The sequence below is a fragment of the Kryptolebias marmoratus genome, linkage group LG16 (genome assembly GCF_001649575.2).
Source record: "Kryptolebias marmoratus isolate JLee-2015 linkage group LG16, ASM164957v2, whole genome shotgun sequence".
NCBI lineage: Eukaryota > Metazoa > Chordata > Actinopteri > Cyprinodontiformes > Rivulidae > Kryptolebias > Kryptolebias marmoratus.
In genome coordinates, this window is record NC_051445.1 from 13,000,616 (window position 1) to 13,024,960 (window position 24,345).

The 24,345-nt window shown below is 38.4% G+C and overlaps 1 protein-coding gene across 1 annotated transcript; it reads left to right on the forward strand.

Annotated features, from left to right (window-relative positions):
* The first annotated feature begins 501 nt into the window (after positions 1-501).
* On the forward strand, positions 502-9,065 carry LOC108241025 (transcriptional repressor scratch 1). The gene is made up of 2 exons (XM_017424915.3): positions 502-2,278; positions 7,847-9,065. Exons 1-2 carry the CDS (start codon positions 2,164-2,166, stop codon positions 8,572-8,574), a joined length of 843 nt encoding a protein of 280 aa, XP_017280404.1. The 5' UTR covers positions 502-2,163; the 3' UTR covers positions 8,575-9,065.
* The last annotated feature ends 15,280 nt before the right edge of the window (positions 9,066-24,345 follow it).

The following is a 24,345-nucleotide window of genomic DNA, read 5'->3' on the forward strand; positions in this document are numbered from 1 at the left end:
CTGCTTTAGTTTTTTTTTTTATTTACAGTTGGTAGTCCTTATTGAGAACAGCACAGACACTACCCAACTTACTGAAGCTTGTCCTCTATGTTCATATTTATAAAAAAATTATCTATATAATGCCCTGATCCTCTTGTAGTCATCATCCTGGTCTTTATCTTCTTGTGTTTATTAAAATTTGGAGCATCTGCTCCATGTCTTGTTTCCTATTTCTGGTGTACTTTTAAGACAACAAACAGCATCATATACAGGCCTTACATAGCTACTCCAACAATTTGGATTGTCTGTGTTATCATGTGGGTGAAAGCATTTCTATCCTTGTAAACATAGTTCTGTGTTTATGAGGATGTTTTTAGAAATGGCAAACAAAAAGACAGTTTTGGAAAGATGGTGTGGCCAAGTGAACGGTGCCTAAAACTCCGGTGACAAAGGAGTGATGCCCTGTGACTCATGTGAGGAATTTGAGAACCCCTGGGAACGTTTCGGGATATTTTGGAAAAACAAAATGCTGTTTGTCGCTAACAGTCTCAGTTCAGTGGGATACAAAGTTTAGACTTATTTAAGGATAGAACAGAGAATAATAATAAAGATAATTTGATGTATCTAAATATATTTGTTGCTCACACTTATCTTGCAGTAAAAGTTGTGAGTGAACCCGGTGTGACCCTGGAGCAGATATTCCTCTACCTTCATATTAATCTGGTAGTTAGGCTACTGTAAAACACTCCACTTGGTCTACCCCCCACCCCACCCTTTTTGCCTTCAGGGCTACATTAATGATAATTACTAAGCTCTCAGCATGCTAGTTAATATCCTCCTTTAAAATTCATGTCATAGCAAAAAAAAAAAAAAAAAAAAGAGAGAGAGAGACAGCAGAATGAGCTTTTTAAGAGTGGAAGAGTGGACTCCCAGAAAAAAAAAATCATGCACAATGGGACAGTATTAGGAATGCATGTTTCAGTTAAAGATAGCTAAATCAAGTCAATGAATGCTTGGAAAAAAAATAATTTTCATTCTTATCTCCACAAAACATGGCGTCTCGCCTAACCCCACCCCCACCCCCCAACACACACACACACACACACAATGAGGAGAAAAGAGGAAGAAGGAGAATGAAAGACAGAGAAAGAAAGAGAAAGAGGGGGTGATAACAGCTTCAATAAATCATCCGGGCCAGTCGCTGCTCCCGGGGGACTCGGGATGGATTAAATTAAGCACTCTCTCCACCCGAGTGTCTATCCATCCATCCATCCCTCCATTCATCCATCCCTCCATCCTCAGCTCCTCTCTCTCTCTCTCCCCCTCTCTCTCTCCTTCTGTTGCGCGCGCGCACTGCGCCGTATAAAAGCCAACAGCTGATCGCGAGACGGCACACTCACGAGAACAGCTCGGAGCTGCAGAGAGAGAGAGAGACGAGGGGAAGAGAGTGAAGAAGGAAGGATCCAGAGAGAGAGAGAAAGAGAGAGAGAGAGAGAGAGAGAGAGAGAGATAGGAAGAGGGGATGCTGTTGATCCATCCGGAGTCTTTTTGTGACCACCTGAGTCATTAACGGGAACTATAAGGACTATTCTTCGGCAAAGAGGACTTTTAAAAAAATAAAAACAAACAAAAAAAGATACTGAAATCATCCCTATTTTTGATTTTTTTTAACCTCTTATTTATCAGCATCCCTCCCTACTCCTCCTCCTCCACCCCCCGTCTTGTTTAAAGAGGCCCGAGCTCGCTGCGGGGTGTCCTCTGTCGGCTTTTTCCTTTCTCTCTCTTTCATTTTTTTTATTCTTTTAAATAATTTCCTCACAGCTCCGAGAGCCCTCTGTCTTCCGTCTGTCCGCGAGCGCAGAAAGCGCGAGGCACCCCCTCCCCTCCCACCCTCCCCACCGCCTCAGCGGTGGGAGCTGTCCGGTGCTGAAGTTGCAGTTTCTCCTCTTTTCCTCCCTTCCTTCCTTCTCTGCACAAGAACTGAACCGGGTCAGGCAGGCAGAGGGAGAAAGAGAGACTCCTAAACCGGATCAGTTCTAAAGAAACATCCTGAAGACAATCTTCCTCCAGCTCTGGTTCTTTGGACCCATCAGCACGCTGGACAAGCCTCCATCTGCGTTTTGCTGCGTTTGTGTGCTGTTGTGAGTGTGAGTGTGTGTGTGTGTGCGTGTGTGTGTCACCACCATGCCAAGGTCTTTCCTGGTGAAAAAGGTGAAACTGGATGATTTCTCCACTGGGGCGGATCTGGAACACGCCTACCGGCACCGGACGGACCTGAGCCTTCGGCTTCATGACAAAGGTAGGTCACACTGCCTGCACAGCACGGCACGGCTCAGCACAGCACAGAGGACTAACAGGTGTCTGAGAGACAAATCGATCTCACTGAGGAGGAGGGGGATGTCAGGAAGGAGAGAAAAATGACTAGTCTGCATGTATGAGACAAAGAGACTTGAAGGAATTCCTGTTCTGTGATTGTTTAAAATCCTCAACAGGGTGATACTTTTTACAAAAAAAACCCCAAAATGTAATGAAATGACCTTTATCACGGTTTGACTTTCAGCTGGACTTTTCCCTTGAAACCCTCCTGTGTCGCTGTGGGAAACAGACAGGCTAGAAGTAATCAGTTTTTACAGAACTCCCTCAGATTGTTGAAGACTTTTCCACTTAGATTAAACCCACCAATAAAAACCTGGGGGTGACTTTTTTACAGTAATCTGCCATTTGACCTACGTGTCAAAAGTGTTGCTCGTTCTTGTTTTGGTGTAATTTCCAATGCAGAGACATAGATGGTCATGCTTTTATTTCGTCCCACATTGATTAGTGTAATTCCATTCTTGTCTGCCTCAGTAAATCTTCCTTGTTTGTCTGCAGCTCGTACGAAACACAGCTGCTGAGCTTCTGACTAGAAGTGCTCCCATGTTGCACCTTTGCTGATCTCTCTGCATTGGCTCCTTGTTGTTATTACAGAGCTCAGTTCAAGGTTCTGGTCTGGACTTTTAGGGGTCTGCATGGTGATGAACCAATAAACATTTCTGAACTTTTATAGCCATATGCCACCACCTGGACCCTGATCCAGGATTGTTATATGTCCCAAAATCAAGGTTAGAAACTAAAGGGGGCAGAGTATTTGCAGTCACTGCAGAACCCTTCCATCTATAGATTTATGTAAAAAACAGCTAAAGACTCGTCTTTTTAGACTGACATATGGGTAGCACCCTTTTTAGCTGATTGGATTTTAGCACATTTTATTACTTTTCATTTTATTTCACCTTCATTTATTTAATCTTTGTGTCTTTTATGTCATTTTGATGTGAAACACCGTGTGATTTTTACCTTGAATGGCACCATATAAATAAAATTCACTTACTTCCATCAGACAGCAGGGAGTTATCACATTATTGCTCTTCTCGTATTTGGCGTGTTCAGAATATATCAGAGTGGGGAAGCGTACTCAGCACAGGCTGTAAGAGCTCTACGCTCCAAGGAACTGCAAGACACCAGACTTTGACTTGGACAGTAAAACACCGAAGACCTGTCAGTCTCAAGAACCAAAGCACCAGAGGGATTCCCTACAGTATTATTTAAAACCTGATTTTATCCTCATCGAGTTGAATAGAAGGCAACCAGACTCAGTTTTGTTAGAATTAGGAAAATTCCTTTAATAACAAGCAAAATGTCTTTAATTTGAAAAAGGATTAACTTGTTAGGATTATCATATGCAAATCTACACCAGACTATTATTCTATCCTAATATTTGGCCTGTTGTTTAAGTTGAATTGCTTTCAAAAAGACATTTATAAAAGGAACTAAATCATGAGTCTCCCACATGTTTTATTGACTTCTTGTTTTTTATTTGTTTTAAACTAAAACTCAAGCATGCAGGGTTAACCCTCGGCCTGCTGAGAGGTTGGAGATGCACATGAAGCCAAAGTGACACTGATCGTGATTCTATAATTATAAATCCCTGAGTATGCCAATAATACACTCACACAGGTGCAGCACAAACAGCCCAGTAGTTCTTTTATGTAACCATTCAATGACAGACTGCAAAAACATTACAGTCACATGTGATTACAAATTAAACTTAAGGTTTTATAGGCTGATCATCTGACACACTGCATGACGCTTTTGTGCACCCTTATCAGGTGTTTCTGTATTTTTGCAGTGTTGGCAGCTTTTGTTTGTTTTAGCAGATTTTCAAAATAAACTTGCATGCTCACAACATCTGCCTTACTGTGAAACTGTCACATGAAAATGAAATAGGATTTTAAAAGCCACGCCTGGCTACTTTTCTTATATATCTGTGATGTTAGACTGTAATGGTGTGAATGGTTATTGTTTTTGTTTTGAAATAAAACTTTCCATTTGTTTCTCAATATATTACCATCACATCCCTAGAGATTATTTTGCCTTGCTGATCTAAAGCTGAAAACTTATTTACCACCAGCAGCAACCATGTGCATCACATTTGTTCTGTAGGATTGCTGCTCTCTTTCTACCTGTGTGTCATTGACCCACTGCTGCACACAAACATGTGTAGACCGTGTAGTTAAAGCAAATTATTTATGATGTCGAGGTGAACAAACGCTGCTAATATAAGCAGCTTTGTGTAATGCAGTCACCTTTTGTCTCCATCCTTATACCAGCTCATAATAGCTCAGAGCAGCTTCCTTCTACCCTCACAGCACAACGGTACATGATTTTAGAGACAACTTTCTGCCTGAATGAGCTGCCTTTTAGAGTCATATATATCCATGTTCCATGTGTACTTGAGGGGATTCACATGGGACTGTGTAGTTGAAGTGAATGTGTGTTATCACATGTAAACACATATGTGTGCCACGTGGGATTTGTTGCTTCTGCACCCCATTCTGATGCTCCTCATGAAATATAGTGAAAAGAAAACCCTGAATAGACTTGTTCTCCCGAAAAATACCTCATCCTGACCACCATGCAGCACATTTTCCCCTTTTTATCCACCTTTCAGGTTGTGTTTATTTCAGATTCATCAGACATTTTTGGAGAAGGCACAAGTTTAAAATGGAAATAATAAGCAGAATCAATGGTTGTGTTTAGGGACATTTATGTTCAAGGGAGGGTAAAATGTAAGCTTCAAACCCATCAGTGTTTTTTTTATTCGAACCACCAACCAAACACACCAAAGACACTGTTGGTTGTTGTTGGGTGTACATGCATGGGCCAGTTATTCTGCCTGTTTTTTCAGCTGACCTTGTTTAAATAAAACAAATCCTATGTGCATATAGATAAAACTTATAAATTCATCTTTCACCTGACTATTTGTGACTCTAATACAAAAAGTATGTTATGGTTTTAATAAAAAAGACTGCAGCTGATAGCTATACATCACTGTGTATTAGTGTGTTTAAATGTAATAATATCTTTATGTGGAAATATTTCTACTATTCTCCGAGTGTCTTGTGTAGACAGCAGCATAATCCACCCAGTTTTTGTCACACTACAATAGCTTGTTTTGTAAATTAAAGTATTTAAAATGGACAGATAGAGGAAAAACAACACTGACTGAGCCCCACGCTGCAGAACTGTGGTCACTGTTGGCCTGTGCAGCTCGGGGTCCGTCCACGGTGCCGGTGCTTAGTTTCACACGCTAAATCAGCTTTTCTTTGCCAAGTTCAGGGTCAGCCTGTGAGCATTTATCTTTTATAGGGGAGGTGTTTTTAACTGCATCTCTTGAGGGCTGAAGGGAGATATATGTTGTTAAATTAGCTCTGGACTAACACCCTCTAGTACACCTCTGCTGCTCACAGGAGGGCAAAAGGGAGACAGATACTCTGTCTTAAAAAAAAATCAACAGATGGTTAAAGCTTGGAAAAAGTAACTACTGCTGTTGTTTTTTAATGATTATAAGTTGATTTCATAATTTGTCGTAATGTGCTGCATTTACTTTGCATATGTGACAAATACTGAAGGAATGAGGCTGTCATTATTCATGTTAATAAACTTGACTGAACACTTAAAAACACTTTATAATCTCACAGGGCTGAAATGTTTAGGCTACTGGAAAAATTGGAACTTACTGAAGGTGTACACCTAAAAACCCAACAACCACAGTAAATGTTTCAGTTACTTAAAAATATCTTTGCATAACCTACATATTTGATTTTTGCTTTGTTAAATGATTAATTCTCATTGGTCGTTACACTGAATGTAACTTGTTGATTTTTTTCCCCCAGCCATTTTTAAAATTTCTTTCAGAATTAAGCATTATTTCTTGTTTCAAAGTAGCATTTATAGACGTCTGCTCAGTGGAACAGCTGCTCCCTCATTTTTGAAAGTGGGTGTCCAAACTTATACAAAGTTTTGTGACTTAAAACCATGTTATCACTCACAGTAATAAGGCAAAAGCATGCAGTGTTTACTGACTCCTATTTTAGCTCCTTAGTTATAAACTAAAAAATTAATATTGGAAAGAATTGCTACTCTCGAACCTCCATGCCCCCAGCTTTGCGATGGTTTGGTTCGACTCAGCTGAACACTGGTAACCACTACCTCGCTGTGGAGACAACTGTACTCCATCTTTTTCTGACTCTGAATCGGACAGAATAGAGATCATGATATTTAGGAGTGCAAGATCCCCACAAATTTCTAAAAAGTAGAAATGTAAATCTCTTTATGCTGTTTTTATTGACATGAACCCAGAGCTCATTGTAGGTATCATTTTAGGATTGGAATAAATATAGGACTAAAAGTAAAAGTTTTGTAAATGTCTAGATTTGGCTTCATATTTCAATAAATAATTTCATTTTATTGCAGTGTGTTTAAAAACAAAATCTTAAATAGCTGACCATGAAAGGATTCAAACCTCGGTTTGTCGCATAAAAGTGCATCGCAGTATCCATTACACCAACCAAACATGCACTCTGATCAGTGACCCTGACTCTTCTTCCTCATATAATCACATAGTCAGGCCCCATATATGGGTTGGATCAAAATAATCTTTTAGGACTGACTCAACTTCATCCCCACTGTTGGTTCATTATTTACCCAGGCCGGCTGATTCAGTTTTACTTGTTGAATGAACCAACACGTCTTTTGCCAGGTTTAATCTCTTCGGTTTTGCTGGCTCAAACAGATTTGTATTCAATAAAATTGACACAAGTACAACAAAGTACTTGTTCGTAAAACAAGATTCATTTTTGTTTCACTGAAATGCCTGAGCGTGAATTCAAATAAATATGACAACATCCATAAAAAGAAAAATTAGTTTGACTCACCCGATTAAGATGAATCAACTCAGCCTGAGTAAAACAACTGAATCAGCCATAAAAAAACTGTCCTGACACAGGTTAGATATAAATAAATTACAACAATGTCATTGATTCATCTAGGAAGAAAACCAGAAAATTTAGTTTTTCATGTTGAATAAACCAGTGTCTGTTTTTGCAACAGATTTGCCTTTTTTTGATAGATTTATGGGTACGTAGTGCTTCCATCAGTTATTTTTATTTGACTCTGTCATTTATGGTGTCTGTTAAGAAAGATAAGCTTGAGAAGATTCCGACTTAATGCCTATAGGAGTTTAATTTTGTTAATCCAGGCTGACTTATATATTTGTCATTGCTTTCTCCCTGTGGAACAGTATGTGCTGTAATGAACGCCTGTCCTATTACTATAAAAAATGTTGGTCACTCAGTGGTGACAGAGGATTTTGCCAGTATGCCTCTCTTTTTCCTCACAAGACTGTCTTGTGAATAGAGTAATGTTTGTTGTTCAGTATCTATCAAGATGACAGCATCTATTTCCCATTTTTATGCCTGGCTAAGATAAAACTTAACGTTTAATCTGACTTCCACTGTTACCTGATACTGTTTTCTCCTTCTCCCAATAGCTGCTTACATCAGTGACTACATCAGCCCTGTTGTGTACGATGGTGAGAGCGACGGTGGCATCAAGGTGCCCTCTCCCGATCCCCTCTACGATGGCATTCACAGCGACTACGGGGCTCCTGACTCAGAGTCTCCCGACAGCCCAGGCTCAGAAATCACAGATGGCTACATAAACGGCGACGCCGCGGTGAGTGAGGGATACACAGTCGACGCCTTCTTCATCACCGATGGCCGCTCGAGAAGGAAAGCCCTCGGCAGCCCCAGGACCGTCCAGAGGCACACCTGCAATGAGTGCGGCAAAACCTACGCCACGTCTTCCAACCTGAGCCGGCACAAACAGACACACCGCTCTCTGGACAGCAAGCTGGCAAAGAAATGTCCAACCTGCGGGAAGGTGTACGTGTCCATGCCTGCCATGGCCATGCACCTGCTCACGCACGACCTCAAGCACAAGTGTGACGTGTGCGGGAAAGCGTTCAGTCGACCGTGGCTCCTGCAGGGCCACATGCGGTCCCACACGGGCGAGAAGCCGTTCGGGTGCGCCCATTGCGGCAAGGCCTTTGCGGACCGCTCAAACCTGCGCGCCCACATGCAGACCCACTCGGCCTTCAAGCACTTCAAATGCAAACGCTGCAACAAGACCTTCGCGCTCAAGAGTTATCTGAACAAGCACTACGAGTCCGCCTGCTTCAAAGGCCCCTTCTCTCCCCTCGGCCCGCTAGATGCATGACAACCTCCCAAAAGATCAAACTGCAGACATAAATTACCATTATCCTTAAAGACTGAACTGCAGACAGTATATTTTTGGTCAGAATATGACCTCGCTTTCCCTCCTCACCCTGTTCCTTTCCTCTTTCCACACCTCCCCCACCTCGCCTCCCCCGGGAGCCTATTCACAATGATGAAGATAGCACAATTTTTTCTCCTTGAGATTTTCCCACTTAAGGATTTAACTGATCGACGCATGCACTTCCTCAAAAGAAAAAAACTAAACAAAAACAAAACTCTTCACCTCTTCTTCCTCTGCCTGTTCAGGACAGAGGTGTTAATCTTACCACAGCTTCCTCCTGGCATCTATAGCTATAGTATGACAGCGTATATTTTGGGACATTGATGATGAGAATGATGATTACAAAGACAATAGCAAACATATAGCTACTAGTTTTCTCCATGCACTGAAATGCAGTGAAAGAATTTTTCATTCTGATTTTGCTTTTGTTGGGGGGGGGGGGACTAATAGTAATAAGAATAGTAATAATATTGATAATAATAATAATAATAATAATAATGCTCTGCTGCACCAAGTGACCATAATCTCTCCAATACTGAGGTAAACAAATACTATTTATTTATTTATTTGAGCATATTTCTTTTTTATTTGTGGTGTATTTCTACCTGATTTGATAAAGTGATGCGGTTTATTTGCACTTTAAGTTCTGCGTATGTTTGTAGGATATTTGCCAATCTCTTTTTACCAATACAGGCCAAAGCATTTGTCACTTTTTTTTAGTATTATTATTTTTTTTAAATTATGTTGTTTATCTTCTTTTCTTATCAACATTATTGCATGCAAAAAAATAATAATAATGAAAGCTATGCCAACGTCATAAAAAGCTTATGATTTTTGCCAAATTCCTATAGATAGAACCCGAGGGCAATATTGTTTTTGTTTTCTCTCTTGGAGCCTCCATGGGACTCTTTTAAAGCAATAATCACCTAATGCATGGTATTTTATGATGAAGTTATGAAGTATTACCTACTACTGTATAGCAGTTTAAAAATCAGGTATGTTTTACTTCACCTATAGACATAAACAGAAAAATACTAATGTTGAAGACATCAGGGAATATGCCAATGTAGTGTTAGAATAACAAAAAGAAAAGCCCTGTCTTTTCCTTTCTTGTTATGCACTGCCTGCCTCTTAGTGAGTAGAACTAATGTAGGATGTAGGCTAGAGAGGCTGGGATCAGCTGCCCAATGGATGTGAGGCCTATTGTAGGATAATATTCACGACAGACCTATGCTAATCAAACTCTGGCATTAAATAAACAACCAGAGGCTTTTTTGGCATTTCAGTATTTCACTTTGATTCGTGCTTTTGTAAAAGTTTTGAAATGTTGAATTGGCACCGAACTGTGTTGCAAACCTTCTCCCCGCCTCGTGCATTCAAATAATGTCACATTTTATCGCCCCATGAGGTTTGCACAAACTGAAAATGACAGGTAACATCAAACTCTCAATATGCTTTCCCAGGCAAAAGTTTGGTGCATTGCTCAAGTTGGACTGAGGTCAACTGCAACGCAATGCATTATTCAGCTATCTCTCCAGAGCACTTCCACGCCATAATATGTGCATTCTTCAGCCACAGCAGAGGCATGGGCTCTGACTGGATGGTCTGAGCACAGTTCCCGGTTCCATCCTGTAGCTGCGTAAGACAGAGTCTGGATTATTCTTCGGTAGGCCCCGTTCATCCCCGCTGGGCCGACAATAGGCTTGCTTTATGAGGGATATATCCACAGACAGGCTAACTCAAATCAACCCTGACCCCATCAGTGATTTAATGTAGGTGGTCTACAGCAGTGTTGCTGAACCCAGTTCTCTGCAGCTCAGAAACCTTTTCTACAGATTCATGGAGCTTCACACGAGACAGACTGAGGACACAGATTCCCACAAAACATTAATATCTTTTTATCCGCATCTGTCAAACAACACAGTATGTATCTAATGTAAGCTTGTTCAAAAACATTCAAATGACGAATGTGCACATGTGCATATAAGCACACGGTGCCTGCTGATGAGCCATTTGGGATCATAAAATCTGTTTGCTGTCAAGTTTTTTGAAACAAAAAAGTAATGGATTAAAAATTCCGATGTGAATTTTTTATAAATACAGTGCTTCCTCCTGACTGATACAGAGATGTTGACTGATCTCCAACACCATCCAGGCTTAAAAGAACTGAAGGGATAAAAGATAAAAGCTGACTCGTTCATAACTGACACTAATAAGAGATGAGTTATAGGACTTGTACCATGTCCGCAACAATATTCAAGCTTTGAAAAATCTACGACTTGTCACAAGTCTGTTGTTGCAAAGAAGATTTTTTATCAAACAAAAAGAACTGTAGCTCACAAGTTAATAAAAGGGAAACATTTTTGTTATATGTGGGAAATCAGGATGTGAGTCATCAAACTTCAGGGTTTATTGTTGTCATTGAAGTGTGAGTAAGATTTAGACTGTTATTACTTGAACTGGATCGAATGATTAGTCATACAGCACTGATTTGTTAGGGGTTACGTCAATTTTCTCGAGTTGAGCCAAATATTCACATAAGTTATGTGCAACAATTAGACCAAACTGTCAACTAAGTGCTCAAAGGGATCTTTGAAGTGGGGTAAGTGGAAACGTTAACTACAGTTAATATCTTACCTGCTGTACATAAGTCTTTGAATAACTCCAGTTTGGAGAAACAGTTTTTTTTTTCTGACCAGAAAAACAAGCAAATGGCTGGTCTGAGTCGGACCAAGCCCAAGGTGCGTTCTCAAACATTTCATAATGGTATTCACAAAGAACATATTGAACTTTTTATTTTTTAACAGCAATAATCCACTATTGTCTTGGCTCCAGTCAAGCTAGCCATTAGCTCATCAATCTGTTCAAAATGAACTCCAAACAGATATTGTTTAAGAGTTACCTACAACAGGAAAGATAACAATTGTTCACAACCTTTCCACAAAACTTCCCTTGAAAAGATCAAACCTATTGTTGTAAATGCAAGTAGTTACAGAAATAAAAATAATTCCAATGGTTAAAAAATCCTACAAAGGGGGAAGAGCACCATAATAATTCTTAGCATGTCTCAAATCTATCAAATCATTATAAAGTTGTAAAATAAGGAATTTAACAGCCATAGAAACCTTTATCCCACTAATTACAGTGCAGTGTGTCCTCAACATAAACAGTATTATTGTGTACTAAAACTCCAGTTACAAAGTTGCACTCCAAGCCAAATACCTTGTTGGTTTCTGTCTTGAGCTGTTGTGTGACCGTTCAGTAGTTTTGAAAGCAAGAATAATGACCTTTGACCTTGTTTTACCGAGTCTGTCTCATGGTGAGCTCCAGGTCTGATCTGTTTAAGCACTTGCATCATAGTCATCTCCACCTTAAAGAAAGTAGCACAATAAAAACTAACTAGAAATCAGGTAGAGAAGAATTTAAAAAAACAACTTGTACTAGCTTGACCTCTCTTTTTCTTCTTTTGTATTTCCAAGAATGATGAGAACCTAAATAATCATTTATTGCAAGAGGGTTTGTAAAGAATCCTTTGGATTGAAACGTTTTTACTGCTGTATATCTGACACACCTTATCTCAGGAGGTTTGGATCTCTGGTCTAGAGTGAGGATCTCCTGTATTTATTTGTTTATTTATTTATTTATTTATTTTTGAGCCAGTATTCAGACAATGTAAGCACAATGAACACAAAGCATTTTGTGGCACTTCATAATAAAGAATAATCTTAAGCAACCAAGGTGATTTTGTCATAGTTTTGTATTTCATCTGGATATATAAGCTGTATTCCTGTCATCACACACACACCCAACCCATTGTGCTGCTCTCTTTGGGGAGGTATATAGATTGTTTCTTTTGTCTAAGTAGTTTTTAAAGTAATTTATGCTAATATGGTAAGTTTCAAGTCAGAGGAGTGCTCTGTTCATTTACAGAACAGAAAAACACTTACGCCAAACTAAACAGCTCTTACTTTGCTTTAGCTTTGTCAATATTGTATGTTTAAAGAGGAGCTGAGCTGACACTAATTCACAGCGTGCTTGTTAGCATTCTTTAAGCTGCTTGGATGGTAAAATACTGCAGTCTGATAACACCTTAAAGGGGCATTAAACTGAGGTTCATTGAGGTAATGTTTCAAGCTACTTGAAGCTTATTCTCAAGTACTTCTCAGTAACCTTAATAATAGAAGAATCAATGTGTAAGTGGAGATAAAATGCTCTTAGAAATTTGTGGCATCCCCCTTTTCCATCTGAAGACAATTAGCAGTTTAACAGTTAAGCCACATGTTCAGATGTGTCAGACAGGAGGTGCATTTTTCATCCTTTATGGATATCATATGGCGCAAATAGTGCATCAGATAATCTAAATGAGACAACATAAAACTCAGAGTGGAAGGCTTCGGCATGTCTTTTCATGTTTTATGCTGAGCTGCATCAGGGATTTGCCACATTATTTCGTTCTACTGACTTAGAAATAATGTAGACAGTTACAGTTACACCTATTTTAAATATATGTCATCACATCTAAGCAGATTGTCTTGAACGTGACTCACAAACTGGCTTGTATGGACGTTTTGGCATAAACAACATATATTTACTGGTCACTATTTATCCAGTGTTTCCTACATGAGGCTGTCTGACCTGTTGGAGCATGAACGCTGCAGAGTCTCTGACGGTGTCGTCTGATTTCTGACACCAGAACTTTGCAACTGTTTCTTTGTGCCTTTCTGTCTCAGTCCTGTGCATCTGCTGGATGTTAGATTAGACTGAGTTCTGGGAATGTGGGAGTCGATGTTTTTCTTTTTGCTTTGCAGGACAATTCACTCAACCACACTTTAAAAACAGAGGGAGGCTGCTGCTGTCAGAAAGCCATCAACATTAGGGTACTTGGCTCCGTCACAATCCAAAGATTAAGAAACACAAGTAATAGAAGTTTGCATCGTAAAGAGACAATATTTTTTAATAATTATAGTCACCTGTCCATGGTTTTAATGTTGTGGACAAATGGTACATTTGATCATTTGTAAAAGCAAAACACAGTTGTGACAAAAATAAACATTTGGGGGTTGGAAGATAACATCTTGCTTTAATAGTTGGGGACTGTTTGGTTTAGATTTATATTTCACAGTGTGAGTCAAGCTTAACATATGACTTTTTTTCTGAACTAACCAAATTTGTTTTGGCCTTCATGTATGTCTACATTTTTTGTTCATTAGTTTAAACGTTTTTTTTTAAAGTAATGATATTTTCATAAAGCATTCAGATAAATTTAGGTGCCAAATTACATCATATCCTACAGGTTTTAGCTCATCCCTTAATGATGTAGGAGCAGTCCAATCTTCCCTCCATAGGCTCGGATACTCTAAATCTATTGTTGCCATGCCAACCCCTGTGGTATCCAAGGCAATAAAATTATGTACAGTATCTATAGTAAGCTACCTGTGCAGCTTCAACAAAGAAACAATGCAGCCCCTGGCAGTTTTATGAAGTAGAGTGTATTTGCCAAGCCTCGACAGAATATTGGTTTCACAGTAGTTGCAAAAAGTCAGAACAACGGCTGCCTACACCTATGAATCACCTTCTTCTCTCTCTATCCTGTCTTCAAGCAGCTCCTCTCGTATTTTCTATGTTTTCACCTCCTCCCTCTCTATCCACACATCACTCTTTTTCCTCGTCCGACCACCTCTTCTTTTCTTCTTCTCCTGCAGAGTCAAACCAGGCCATCAGGCCTTTGAGGACCTGAAAGTCATTTAACTCCTGCTAGATAATAAGTCTTAGAATATAGCTCCTCTCAGATAATAAGCTTTATCACTTGATTGCTCTACACACTCCCTACTGTCTTTAGATACATGTCCAGGGACCCACTCAAGCGAATCACACTATTTCTTTCCTGGCAAGTCAAATTAACACTATGTGTGTGTCTGTGTATGCACATATATATGGGAAGTCCCTTAGGACAAAAAACATTCTTCCTCTCACATACACTATCAAACCCTCTCACATATAGTATCAAATTTTCTCGTATTTGGGTGGCGGTTGGACAGTGGGAGGTGGCCAATGGCCGTTGGACAAGCGGGGTTTCTTCTATTGAAGGTTTGTATTTCAGGTGGTCTTCTTCAAAACATTACCTGCACAGTAGTAGTATAGTGTAGTCACATGGTGTTGACATTATTTCTGTGCTGTTCCTGCTATTAGCATAGCACCGCCCACACATGTGTGCTAGTTAATTAGCTGGAGGAGACCTGAGCATATGAAAGCATGTTGCATGCTAATGCGTGTTTTCCACAGTTTGTGCGTTAATGACAAGTAAGTTGTTGTAACTTGAATAGTTAATTTCCACATCGACATGTATAGTTTAATGCAAATTGTTTGCTGTTTATAACAAACTTTCAGACTAAGTTCACCTTAAAAAATATAACTAAATTAAAAATATTACAAATTGATTACATGGGCCTATTTCTATTACAATTTTTTTGAAATACATACAGAATACCCTAAATTTCAGAGTACATTTTATTCCTTCTCATATTGTTTTCATCCATCAGCATGTGGTGGGCCTCCTGTAGACCAGATACTAACATCAGCCAGGTAGCTTCAGCATGGTTTAAATGAGAGGGTTTGGCAGTGTATGTGAGAGGAAGAATGGTTTTTGTCCTAAGGAGCCTCCCATACTTTTAGGTGTATGTGGATATGTCAGCGACTTTTCAGTACAAGGCGCGAACGAGTGCTGATGGTGCAAAATGAATTCTAAAAGGCAAAGGTCAGTTTGGGGAAGTGCAGATGTCCGATTGGAGAGAAACATTCAGTGGTTCAGACCATCTTTAATTTATCTTTACTTTAATTTCGAACGACTCTGAATACTGAACAGAAGTCTCCTTCAACATCTGCTCTTGGTTTCTTACTTTAAACTTTCCCTTCATCCATCTGCCACTAAATTCTTCTGTTTATCACGTTGATAAATGCAGTACTGCTGATATATGAACAAACTTACAGATTATATAATTTTTCATAATAATTTACCATCAACAAAAAACAGTTCTCAGTTGTGAAATCTAGAGTTTCCAAAGATATACTGTACTGTGATACACTGTCATCTAAGTTTTACAATAACATTTTGGCTGCTTTTAGCTACTGGTACTTTGCCATAAATGTCTGTGAAACGTCTTACCTTAACAATATTAATTTCAATAATTTAGATCATTTTGTACCAAACCTATCACTCCTTACTGATACCAAGACTGCATCAAATGTTGTTAAAGCTAAATTGCTGTGTAATAAAAACAAAGTTCCCTGTCATGTCCTTGTCGGTGTTCAGATTATATTGCCCTTTTTATTAAAATTTTTAAAGGTTATACAAAGCATAAACAGTACAATCTTGCAGACTTCACCTTAAAAAAAAAAAAGATGTTACACTAAGTACAACTGTATAATTCCGTGTGTGCAGGTAAAACTCAAAAAATCTCAACCTTTTGTATTTGCTGCCAAACAGTGAGTGGTACAATATATGTATCAGTGTGTAGCTGCAGCTTCCCCCACATCTTCTCCAGACAAGCACGATGTTGAGAGCAAAGCAGTGTAGGACAGAGCTGTGAATGTTCTCACCGCTTCCCAGGCTATTTGTAGAAATGTCAGCTGTCATCAGAAACATCAGCAAGAAGACAAGTGCTGTTCACAACTGTGGTCGGTGAAGGTGTGGAATGAAGAGAGAGACGTTGAGCTGAAACAGAAAGAAAAACATTCAGAGTCCTCAGGATGGCCTTCTCAATTTATCACAGTTTAACTAATGAGACACGACGCTGCCAAATGCAACAAAGCACGGAAAGCACTGATACGTTACACAATTTATTTTCTTTTTAAATAAGGAACGAAGAAATAAGGAACAAACTGATAAAAAAAATATATACTGAATATGTTTTAAAAGGAAACACATTTGCTGCCACTAAAAAAACTTAGAGCATTAATTCTTCTAAACATTAAAAGACCCAGTATGCTCAATGTAGAAATCAAAGCCAAAAATAAAGTTCCTTTTCTAGTAACAGGTCCCATAGATTCTGCAGTTTCCAGTCATGGTTGGTAACAAGATTAAAGCAGGGCGATTAGCTGTGTGTGCATGGCTGCATGACTGCATGTGTATTTGTTTTAAACACGCACACATGCATGCATGCGTGCTCATCATCGTTTGGCTGACGGTGATGCATCTTCCCTCCAGCTGATGATTCAGTGTTTGAGTGATAAGACAGAACTGCTCTGGGACCTGCAGCAGGACTGGAAGATAACAGACCGGAAGAAGAAAACAGAATATTTTTCTAACAGTGCTAATCAAATGATTTTAGCTTGCCTGGCATTTTTATTGTTATTAATGGGGTAATAGATTAAAAATAAAACAAAAATAGAAGTAAACCATAAGGACTCAAACTTTTAGTGTCATAACTCATGTTACTTGTAGATGTAAAACTTTCCCCACTTTCATAAAAATACTTTTCTCATTGTTACATCAGAAAACCTGTCAAATCACACAGTACTTGGTTATTATTAAACTTATATCAAGATCAAAATACTAAAGATAATACCAAGATAAAACTGCTTTTATAAAGGAGTAATACACAATTAGGCCAGTTACTTAAGTTGTAAACATTTTATAAACCATTACTAAGCAGGGAAATAATGACTCATTTCTTGCTAAATAGTGAGCCTGTTGATTGTTTTACCAAGATTGTTTTTCTAGTCAGCTTCTTGAGTTTCAGTATGAAACATTTGTCAGGAACATTTTAATAAATGAGTATAACAAAGAAGAAAAATAAAGTCAGTTGAGCAAAGATCTAAATAGAGCTACCAGGATTAAATAAGAAAGTACAGCACTTGACAAATACTGAACTTGCATTAATGCATGAAAAGTGTCATAGCTATTTTAATGTTATCTATTAATAATCTTTTAAAGTGTTTAAAACCTAATTACAAACTTTATAAATCCTTTATAGGGATAGCTTTATGGCAAAGTGGTACTAAAATCTTTATTAAAACCTCTTGAATTAAATTTCCTTTTTTATCAGTTTATTCAGTTCCACATCAACAAAATATAGAGATTACTGGTCAAATCAGTGAGCAGCAACTTTACCTTTAAAGCAACTGGTTCTGTGGAGAGATTAGACAAAAAAAAAAAAATCTTTACCTTTTAGAGACCACTCTTAGAATTTTTTGGAATAATACTTTTTCATTCAGAGGGCAAAATCCTTATCCTAAAGGGTTAGTTCAGATATTTGAAGTGAGGTTTTCTGAAAAGGTTATAAACCAATAATATCTTACTTGTAAATAACTCTTTAAATGATCTCAGTTTGGAGCAGTTTAACTCTGCACGAACTTAAGCACAAAAGACTAGTCTGGGTGGGGCCAAGACCAACGTGGATTGCCGATGTCTCAAAACAACTTTAGTCTCAAAACTTTTATAGTAGTTGAAACACTACTTTATAAGCCCTCACACATGCTTTAATTTAGCATTACACAGTGATTCTGGCGAAACATTTAGGATACACATGAGAGAAGTGCCACAGTTAGCTCCTTCTGCTGCTATTTAAACCTGCAACAAACATAAAACTGGAAAAATAAAATTAAGATTTACTCTATTTATTCGAACTAACGTTATTCAAAGAGCTATCTACAGCAGGTAAGATATTAATCGATTATAACCTTTCCACAGAATGTTTCAAAATCTCTGATCTTTCCTTTTAACAAATACAAAAGGAGGTCTAATTAAATTTTGGTGAAGTAAAAAAATAAAATAAGAACGTAGCATTACCTCTCAGAAGGTGGTTGTAGTGGAAAAGGTTGTAATCCCAACCTTCAGTAAAGCGATTCTGAAGACTGTAAAGCTGCCACATCATGAAACAGGGATAACTTTTACTGTTTGTTGCTACAGCTAAGCAATTTATGAGCTGTTGATGAGGCATAAACGAAGCTGATACTGCAGATACAACAGAGCTGCCTGAACACAGCTCTTTAACACTAATGAAGTGAAAATGACAACAATATAAGCTACACATGTATACACATGCACGCACACACACACACACAGAATGGAAGAAATTATTCATCACGTCTCTCAAAAATTTATGGGTGTCTTTATTTGACTTGGACGCTGGATGTGAGCATGGGTCTGCCTCCGAGCTCTGTAGTTAAGCAAATACTCCCACAGAGAGAGCAAACGAGAGGCAGAGAAATGGGCAAAAAAAGAGAAAGCAAAAAAGGAGAGAGTGGTGGCAAGAGAAAAGAGGGAGATAAGGGAAATGAGACAGAAAAAAGATACTCAGGGAGCTGAGTAGAAAGCAGGAGACAGAGAGTGAGAGGGGAGGAAAGGATGGAGGGATGGAGGTAGCTCAGGGAGCAGAGAAGGGAGACTTGACCCAGATTGGGAGGCAAACAGCAGCAGCAGCTGAGTGAGCCGGTGAATCTTTAATAGCGGAAACCGCCGGCACGCCGACACACACAAACACATGCACAAATCCATCCACACACAACCACACACACACACACACTGTTGATTAGGTCTCTTGTTGCTGGAGTTAAACTCAAGCCTGTTGAATCTCTCAATGGATGAAGAATAAAAAGAACAGAGTCCAGTCCTGAAGTGGATTTACTGGCGATACCGGTGAATTCATTTTCTGTTCAGCACAACAACGTTTAATGCTGAAATCCTCCACCCAGCATTGGTACCACTGCTATATTTACCATGTATCAACACAATATTATCTTCTTATGACAAATTCACAAAGTTATATGCTAATCATATATGAATGCTGTAATAAAAAAACTTATAGATTAAATGCATATGGCCCGCTGCCTTAAAATCAGCATATCTTACAAATGATGAAGGCCAAATCCTGAAAATGTTATGCATGAACATGATTTCCTGTGATCCATTAGCACTCTGATTATGTTTTGAAAACAACTCTTAGCTACGACCACCCCAAATTTGATCTCAGTATTAATAAAACTCACCATGTTATTGCCCTTTTCTGTTAAGTTGCTGCTGGTGGCCATCTTGAATCAGGTAACAATTCCTTTTTGAGAGTTTCATTAAATTTTGTCCAGTTATTCACGAGCTATTTCGCTAACAAGACAGACAAACAAACAAACACGTGCACATACAGGCCACCAAAATACTCAAAATGACTCAAAATAACAAAAAATGTTCATAGTGCAAGAAAGGTTTATATTTTCTCTTAGAAAAAAAGTAATTATAAATTTTAAAACTAAAAAAAAAACATGACCAAACAAAACATCTATATAGTCATCATAGTGTCAAAAGAGGCAAACACTATTTTTTTATAAAACTTTTTTGAGCTACAGTAAAAAAAAAAAAAAAAGAATAAAAAATAAATAAATCCTGAAAAACTGCATTCTGACATGTCATTTTGACCTTGCACCACCAAATTTGAGTCAAAACACGTTTGAATCCAAAAGGACGTTTCTGCTAAAAAAAATTGAAATTCTCTTTAGGTGTTCCTGACATTTTGTGCTCATGACAACCTGAAAACATAATGTCATCAGTATGAACGCATTCCAGTCTGATTAATCACATTAATATGGAAATTTGTGCAACAAGGCTTACCAAAGTCAGCTCGGATCATCCACTCCATCTGGGACACCTGTGGAAAAAGGAAGAGGTCTCTAATGTGCGTTGTTGGTGCAGCCAGTTTTGGAGGTCGAAGAAAATGAGTAATCATTGATATCACTAATCTCTAATTAGGAAAATGAATCAAGAAGATTAACGCTAAAGGTAGTAGCAATGGTAAAGAGAAATTTTGGAGGTTGTGCCAGAATATGTTGGAGGTTAAGGTGGTATTGGAAGTTAGAAAATGTGAAGCATTTAAAGTAGTGGTCAGAGATCTGAGGAGGTTGTGGGTAGAACAGTCCAAAGTGAGAACGAGTTCTTTCCCAGCGTTGTGAGCTGAGGGCTGCAAATGAGGTCGAATGAGTGGATCAGGAACAGGAAGGGCAAACCTTTTTGGCATTTTGAACAAAGCAATAGTCAATCTTACAGCTACAAACAGTGGAGTTAAGTCAGAAGTCTTTGGCTTGTTCTCTTTCTTCACTCTGCTTCTTTCTCTTCGTGTGTTTGCCTTGTTTCAGAAGTCAGCATTCTTGTTTATGTTTTCTGCTCAAGTGAGTCACCCTTCCGTACTGGTGTATGCAAGCGTGTGTGTGTGTGTGTGTGTGCATGTGTGTGTATGCATCAGGCTGCTATTTCAGCACTTTCCAGTACTATCGATTCAAACCAGCCTGCAGGGGTAAAAAAAAGAGAACAAAAAAAAAACAGGCTCCTTACAGCCAGCCATGCCCCACCACCCCACCACACACACACAGTTATGTTTAATGAGCACACAACTGAAAACAAATTCACATTTACATTTAATGAGCACATTGACTTTATACACTCAACATTCTACAAATATGTACATGTTAGTTTTTATAAACATATATAACTTATATTACTAACGCAATTTTGCAGCGTAACAACAACCCTCATTCATTCAGCCAGGGTCATTTACTCATAGAACAGTACATATGGGTCTACATGTCCAGTCATTTTTAATAATTAGTTGAAATTTAAGGTCTTAAAAGAAAAATGAAAAGCTCACAGTCATAGCCATGATGGATATTAGATATCATTTAATGTCATATATTAGTTCAGATCTTTTGGAAGTTATGTTCTATTGAAAGATTATGAACAATGAATATCTTACCTGTTGTGGATAGCACTTTGAGAAACCTCAGTTTGGAGAAATAAAGATGACTTCTTACTGGATTGAAAGCTAACATCTAGTCCTAGTGTAGTCAAGACTAAAGTGGATTTCTGCTTAAAATAACTCTAGTCTGAAAAATCTCATAGCAGTTCATACAAACACCATTTTATACACCTTTCCATAACTCTCCATTTCACACAGTTACTCTTACAGAAATATTATGAAATCATTGCTTGAAGTGCACCAGGCTACATAACAAGTGCTACAGCTAGCTGCTGCTGTTTTAGCTTAGCAAATAACCAATAATTCTATGTAAATTACTGCAAAATGTGAAATTAACAGGAATATAAAGATTTCAAAAATAGTGCTCACATAAACTGCTATAACATTTTTTGGACCCGAGTTGTTTTAAAACAACAGCAGTTGGTCAAAATTAAATTCTATTAATCCATAATAAGAAACAAAGAGCTATCTACAACAGGTAAGATATTAATTGTTCTTGTCCACTGGAACCCCCCCCCCCCCATTTAAAAAAATCTGAAGTGTTCCTTTAATAATACATCAAAATACAAAAGAAGAATATTCTAAGCTTAATAAAAAGTTCTCTCAAAACAACTGTGGCTTGTTTTAAATTCAGTTTTTCATTTTTTTTTCCTTAATCATTATCCCTTTCGCAAAACACTGCGATTTTTTGTGACAGCTTCAGGAAAAAGAAAGTGAGATGGTTTAAAGTGAGTCCGACAACTGAAGTAGACAGCAATGTTATAATTTCGTTAAAATCCTCAACATCCTTGTCTATCAGGTATACACATAAACTGTAAAAACTGAGCTGTGAAAATGTTGACCTTAAAAAATTCTTACTAAAAACAGTGTTTGCATTTGGATGACAAGTGCAAAGGCAGCAAAAAAAAAAAAGTTCATTTGGTGAAATATCCATGTTAGTGTGCACAGGGCCTGGGGGTTTTCTGTTTTCATTATGTAATCACAGGCCGACTTCCTGATGTGTACATTGGGGCTGTGTAAGGACTTTTACCATCTGGTCCAGGCCTCCTCGTTCCTCTTGATGCTGGAGACAGTTTTGTGGTTTGTTTGTGGTCGTTGCGATGAAACACAATAAATTTGCGATACATTTTATGCCTCCCTGTTGATATTGAGTGATGACTAAGAAACCAAACACTGAAGGTGTACGTGCACTGTTAATATGTGACCTTCACTTGCAGTTCCATAAGCTCTTCGGTGAGGGGGAAAATGCAGCAGAGGGTTGATGACTCAATGCTATTCTAAAGCATCTAATGTGTGTGTGTGTGTAAGAGAGAGAGAAATAGAGTGAAACAGGATATGCAAACATGTGTCAGTTTTCAAAGTTAAACTATTTTTGTGTTTATGTTTACAACTGGTTGTAAAAGCAGATGGTGTAATTTGCACCTGTTAATGGATAAGGTTTGAGATTTATGTGTGTGTGTGTGTGTATGTTGGCACTGAAAGAGTTTATGTTTGTGAGTGAGTAAGAGGTGTCTGCATAGTTTTGCTCCCAGTCAAGGTCGCTCACATGAACAAACGCATGCAGACCCACAAGGACTACACTCTAACAGTTACCTGTTTATATATGAACAAACGGGTTGTACATATGCTTATACACACCTTCGAACAATGACACATTCCCCCTCCAGGGTTTGAATAAAGGATACGCAGCAGGTGTGGGTCAAACTGACAGAGCCACATCACAGCCTCCCAGCGTGCTGTACTCCTCCGCTGCTGACCTCAGCTGAAAATAGAACCAGGAAGTAGTTATTTCAGGATCTCATTTCCACCCACACCAGGGGTAAACCATAATTAGCACAACATCGCCGTCTCTCTGATGGCCTCCCACTGATCCTCCATCATGTACCTTGATTGGACCAAACACGCCACATGGAATATGATGGAGATATGAAATAACATACAGCATCTCTCTGGGTTTCCTCATTAGAAACAACCTTCATGTTTATATTTTTGAACAGAGGGAAAAAAATTGAGTCTTCTAAGACTTTTGTCACTGAACGAAAAACAAACCAAGTTTTCTAACAAATGTTCTAATGTACTCCTAAGAGTCTTTATACGGCACATTATGTTACCTTTGTGGCCTAGGTTATAAAACTGTGCCTATGTTTTTTGTACTGAGACTAAAAAAAATAAAATATTTTTTGATCAGCTTAATTTAGTCTCTTTGACCATCAGTTCTTTCTCACTACAATCTCCTCAGAAAGACATGTTGTCTTTGCTTTAGCAATCGCTCAGCTTTATTGTTTCTGAGCTGTTGTTTTGGGATTACACTTGTGGAATTGTAAGTCACAGCTGACCAGCAGCAGGTTGCATTGTGGAGCCATCATCCTCTGAAGTATGAATAGCAACGCAGATGTTGTTTGGTTGGGGAAATAGTGGTATATCAGTCATCTGTCTAATGCAAAGCCAACAAAGAGCCCATTCCAAGTGCTACAGTTTTTTTTCCTGTACGACTTGTTTCAAATGACAGAAAAATATTTTTTTTCTCTTGGACCTATTTTTAAGCAAATTTCTCCTCCAGAGAACACTCTTATTGCAGCTCATTACAAGTAAGATATTGACTAGTGATAAGTACTCCACACAGCCCGTCTCAAAAATAAACAAAATCATTTTTTCTATAAGTAATGCTGCTGGTATCTCTAATGCCATGTTTTCTAGTTTGTTTCTTAGACCATGTGTTGCAGAGTATGGAAAATTACTTAGAAGTTAAGTAGTGAACCCATTAGTTGCCCTTAGCTTATTATATAAAGATGATGCTATAGTGGTGGATGCTAGTTTTTAAGTAAATACAGAATATAACACATCAATTTAATTTCAGATTGGCCCTAAAATTGTAGTTATGGCAATGAAATTCCTTGATGGCTTAACTATCATGCCAGGTTTGATTTCTAAATTTTTCTCTATGTTCTTTTATCTACCTCTTCTAATCTCTCAC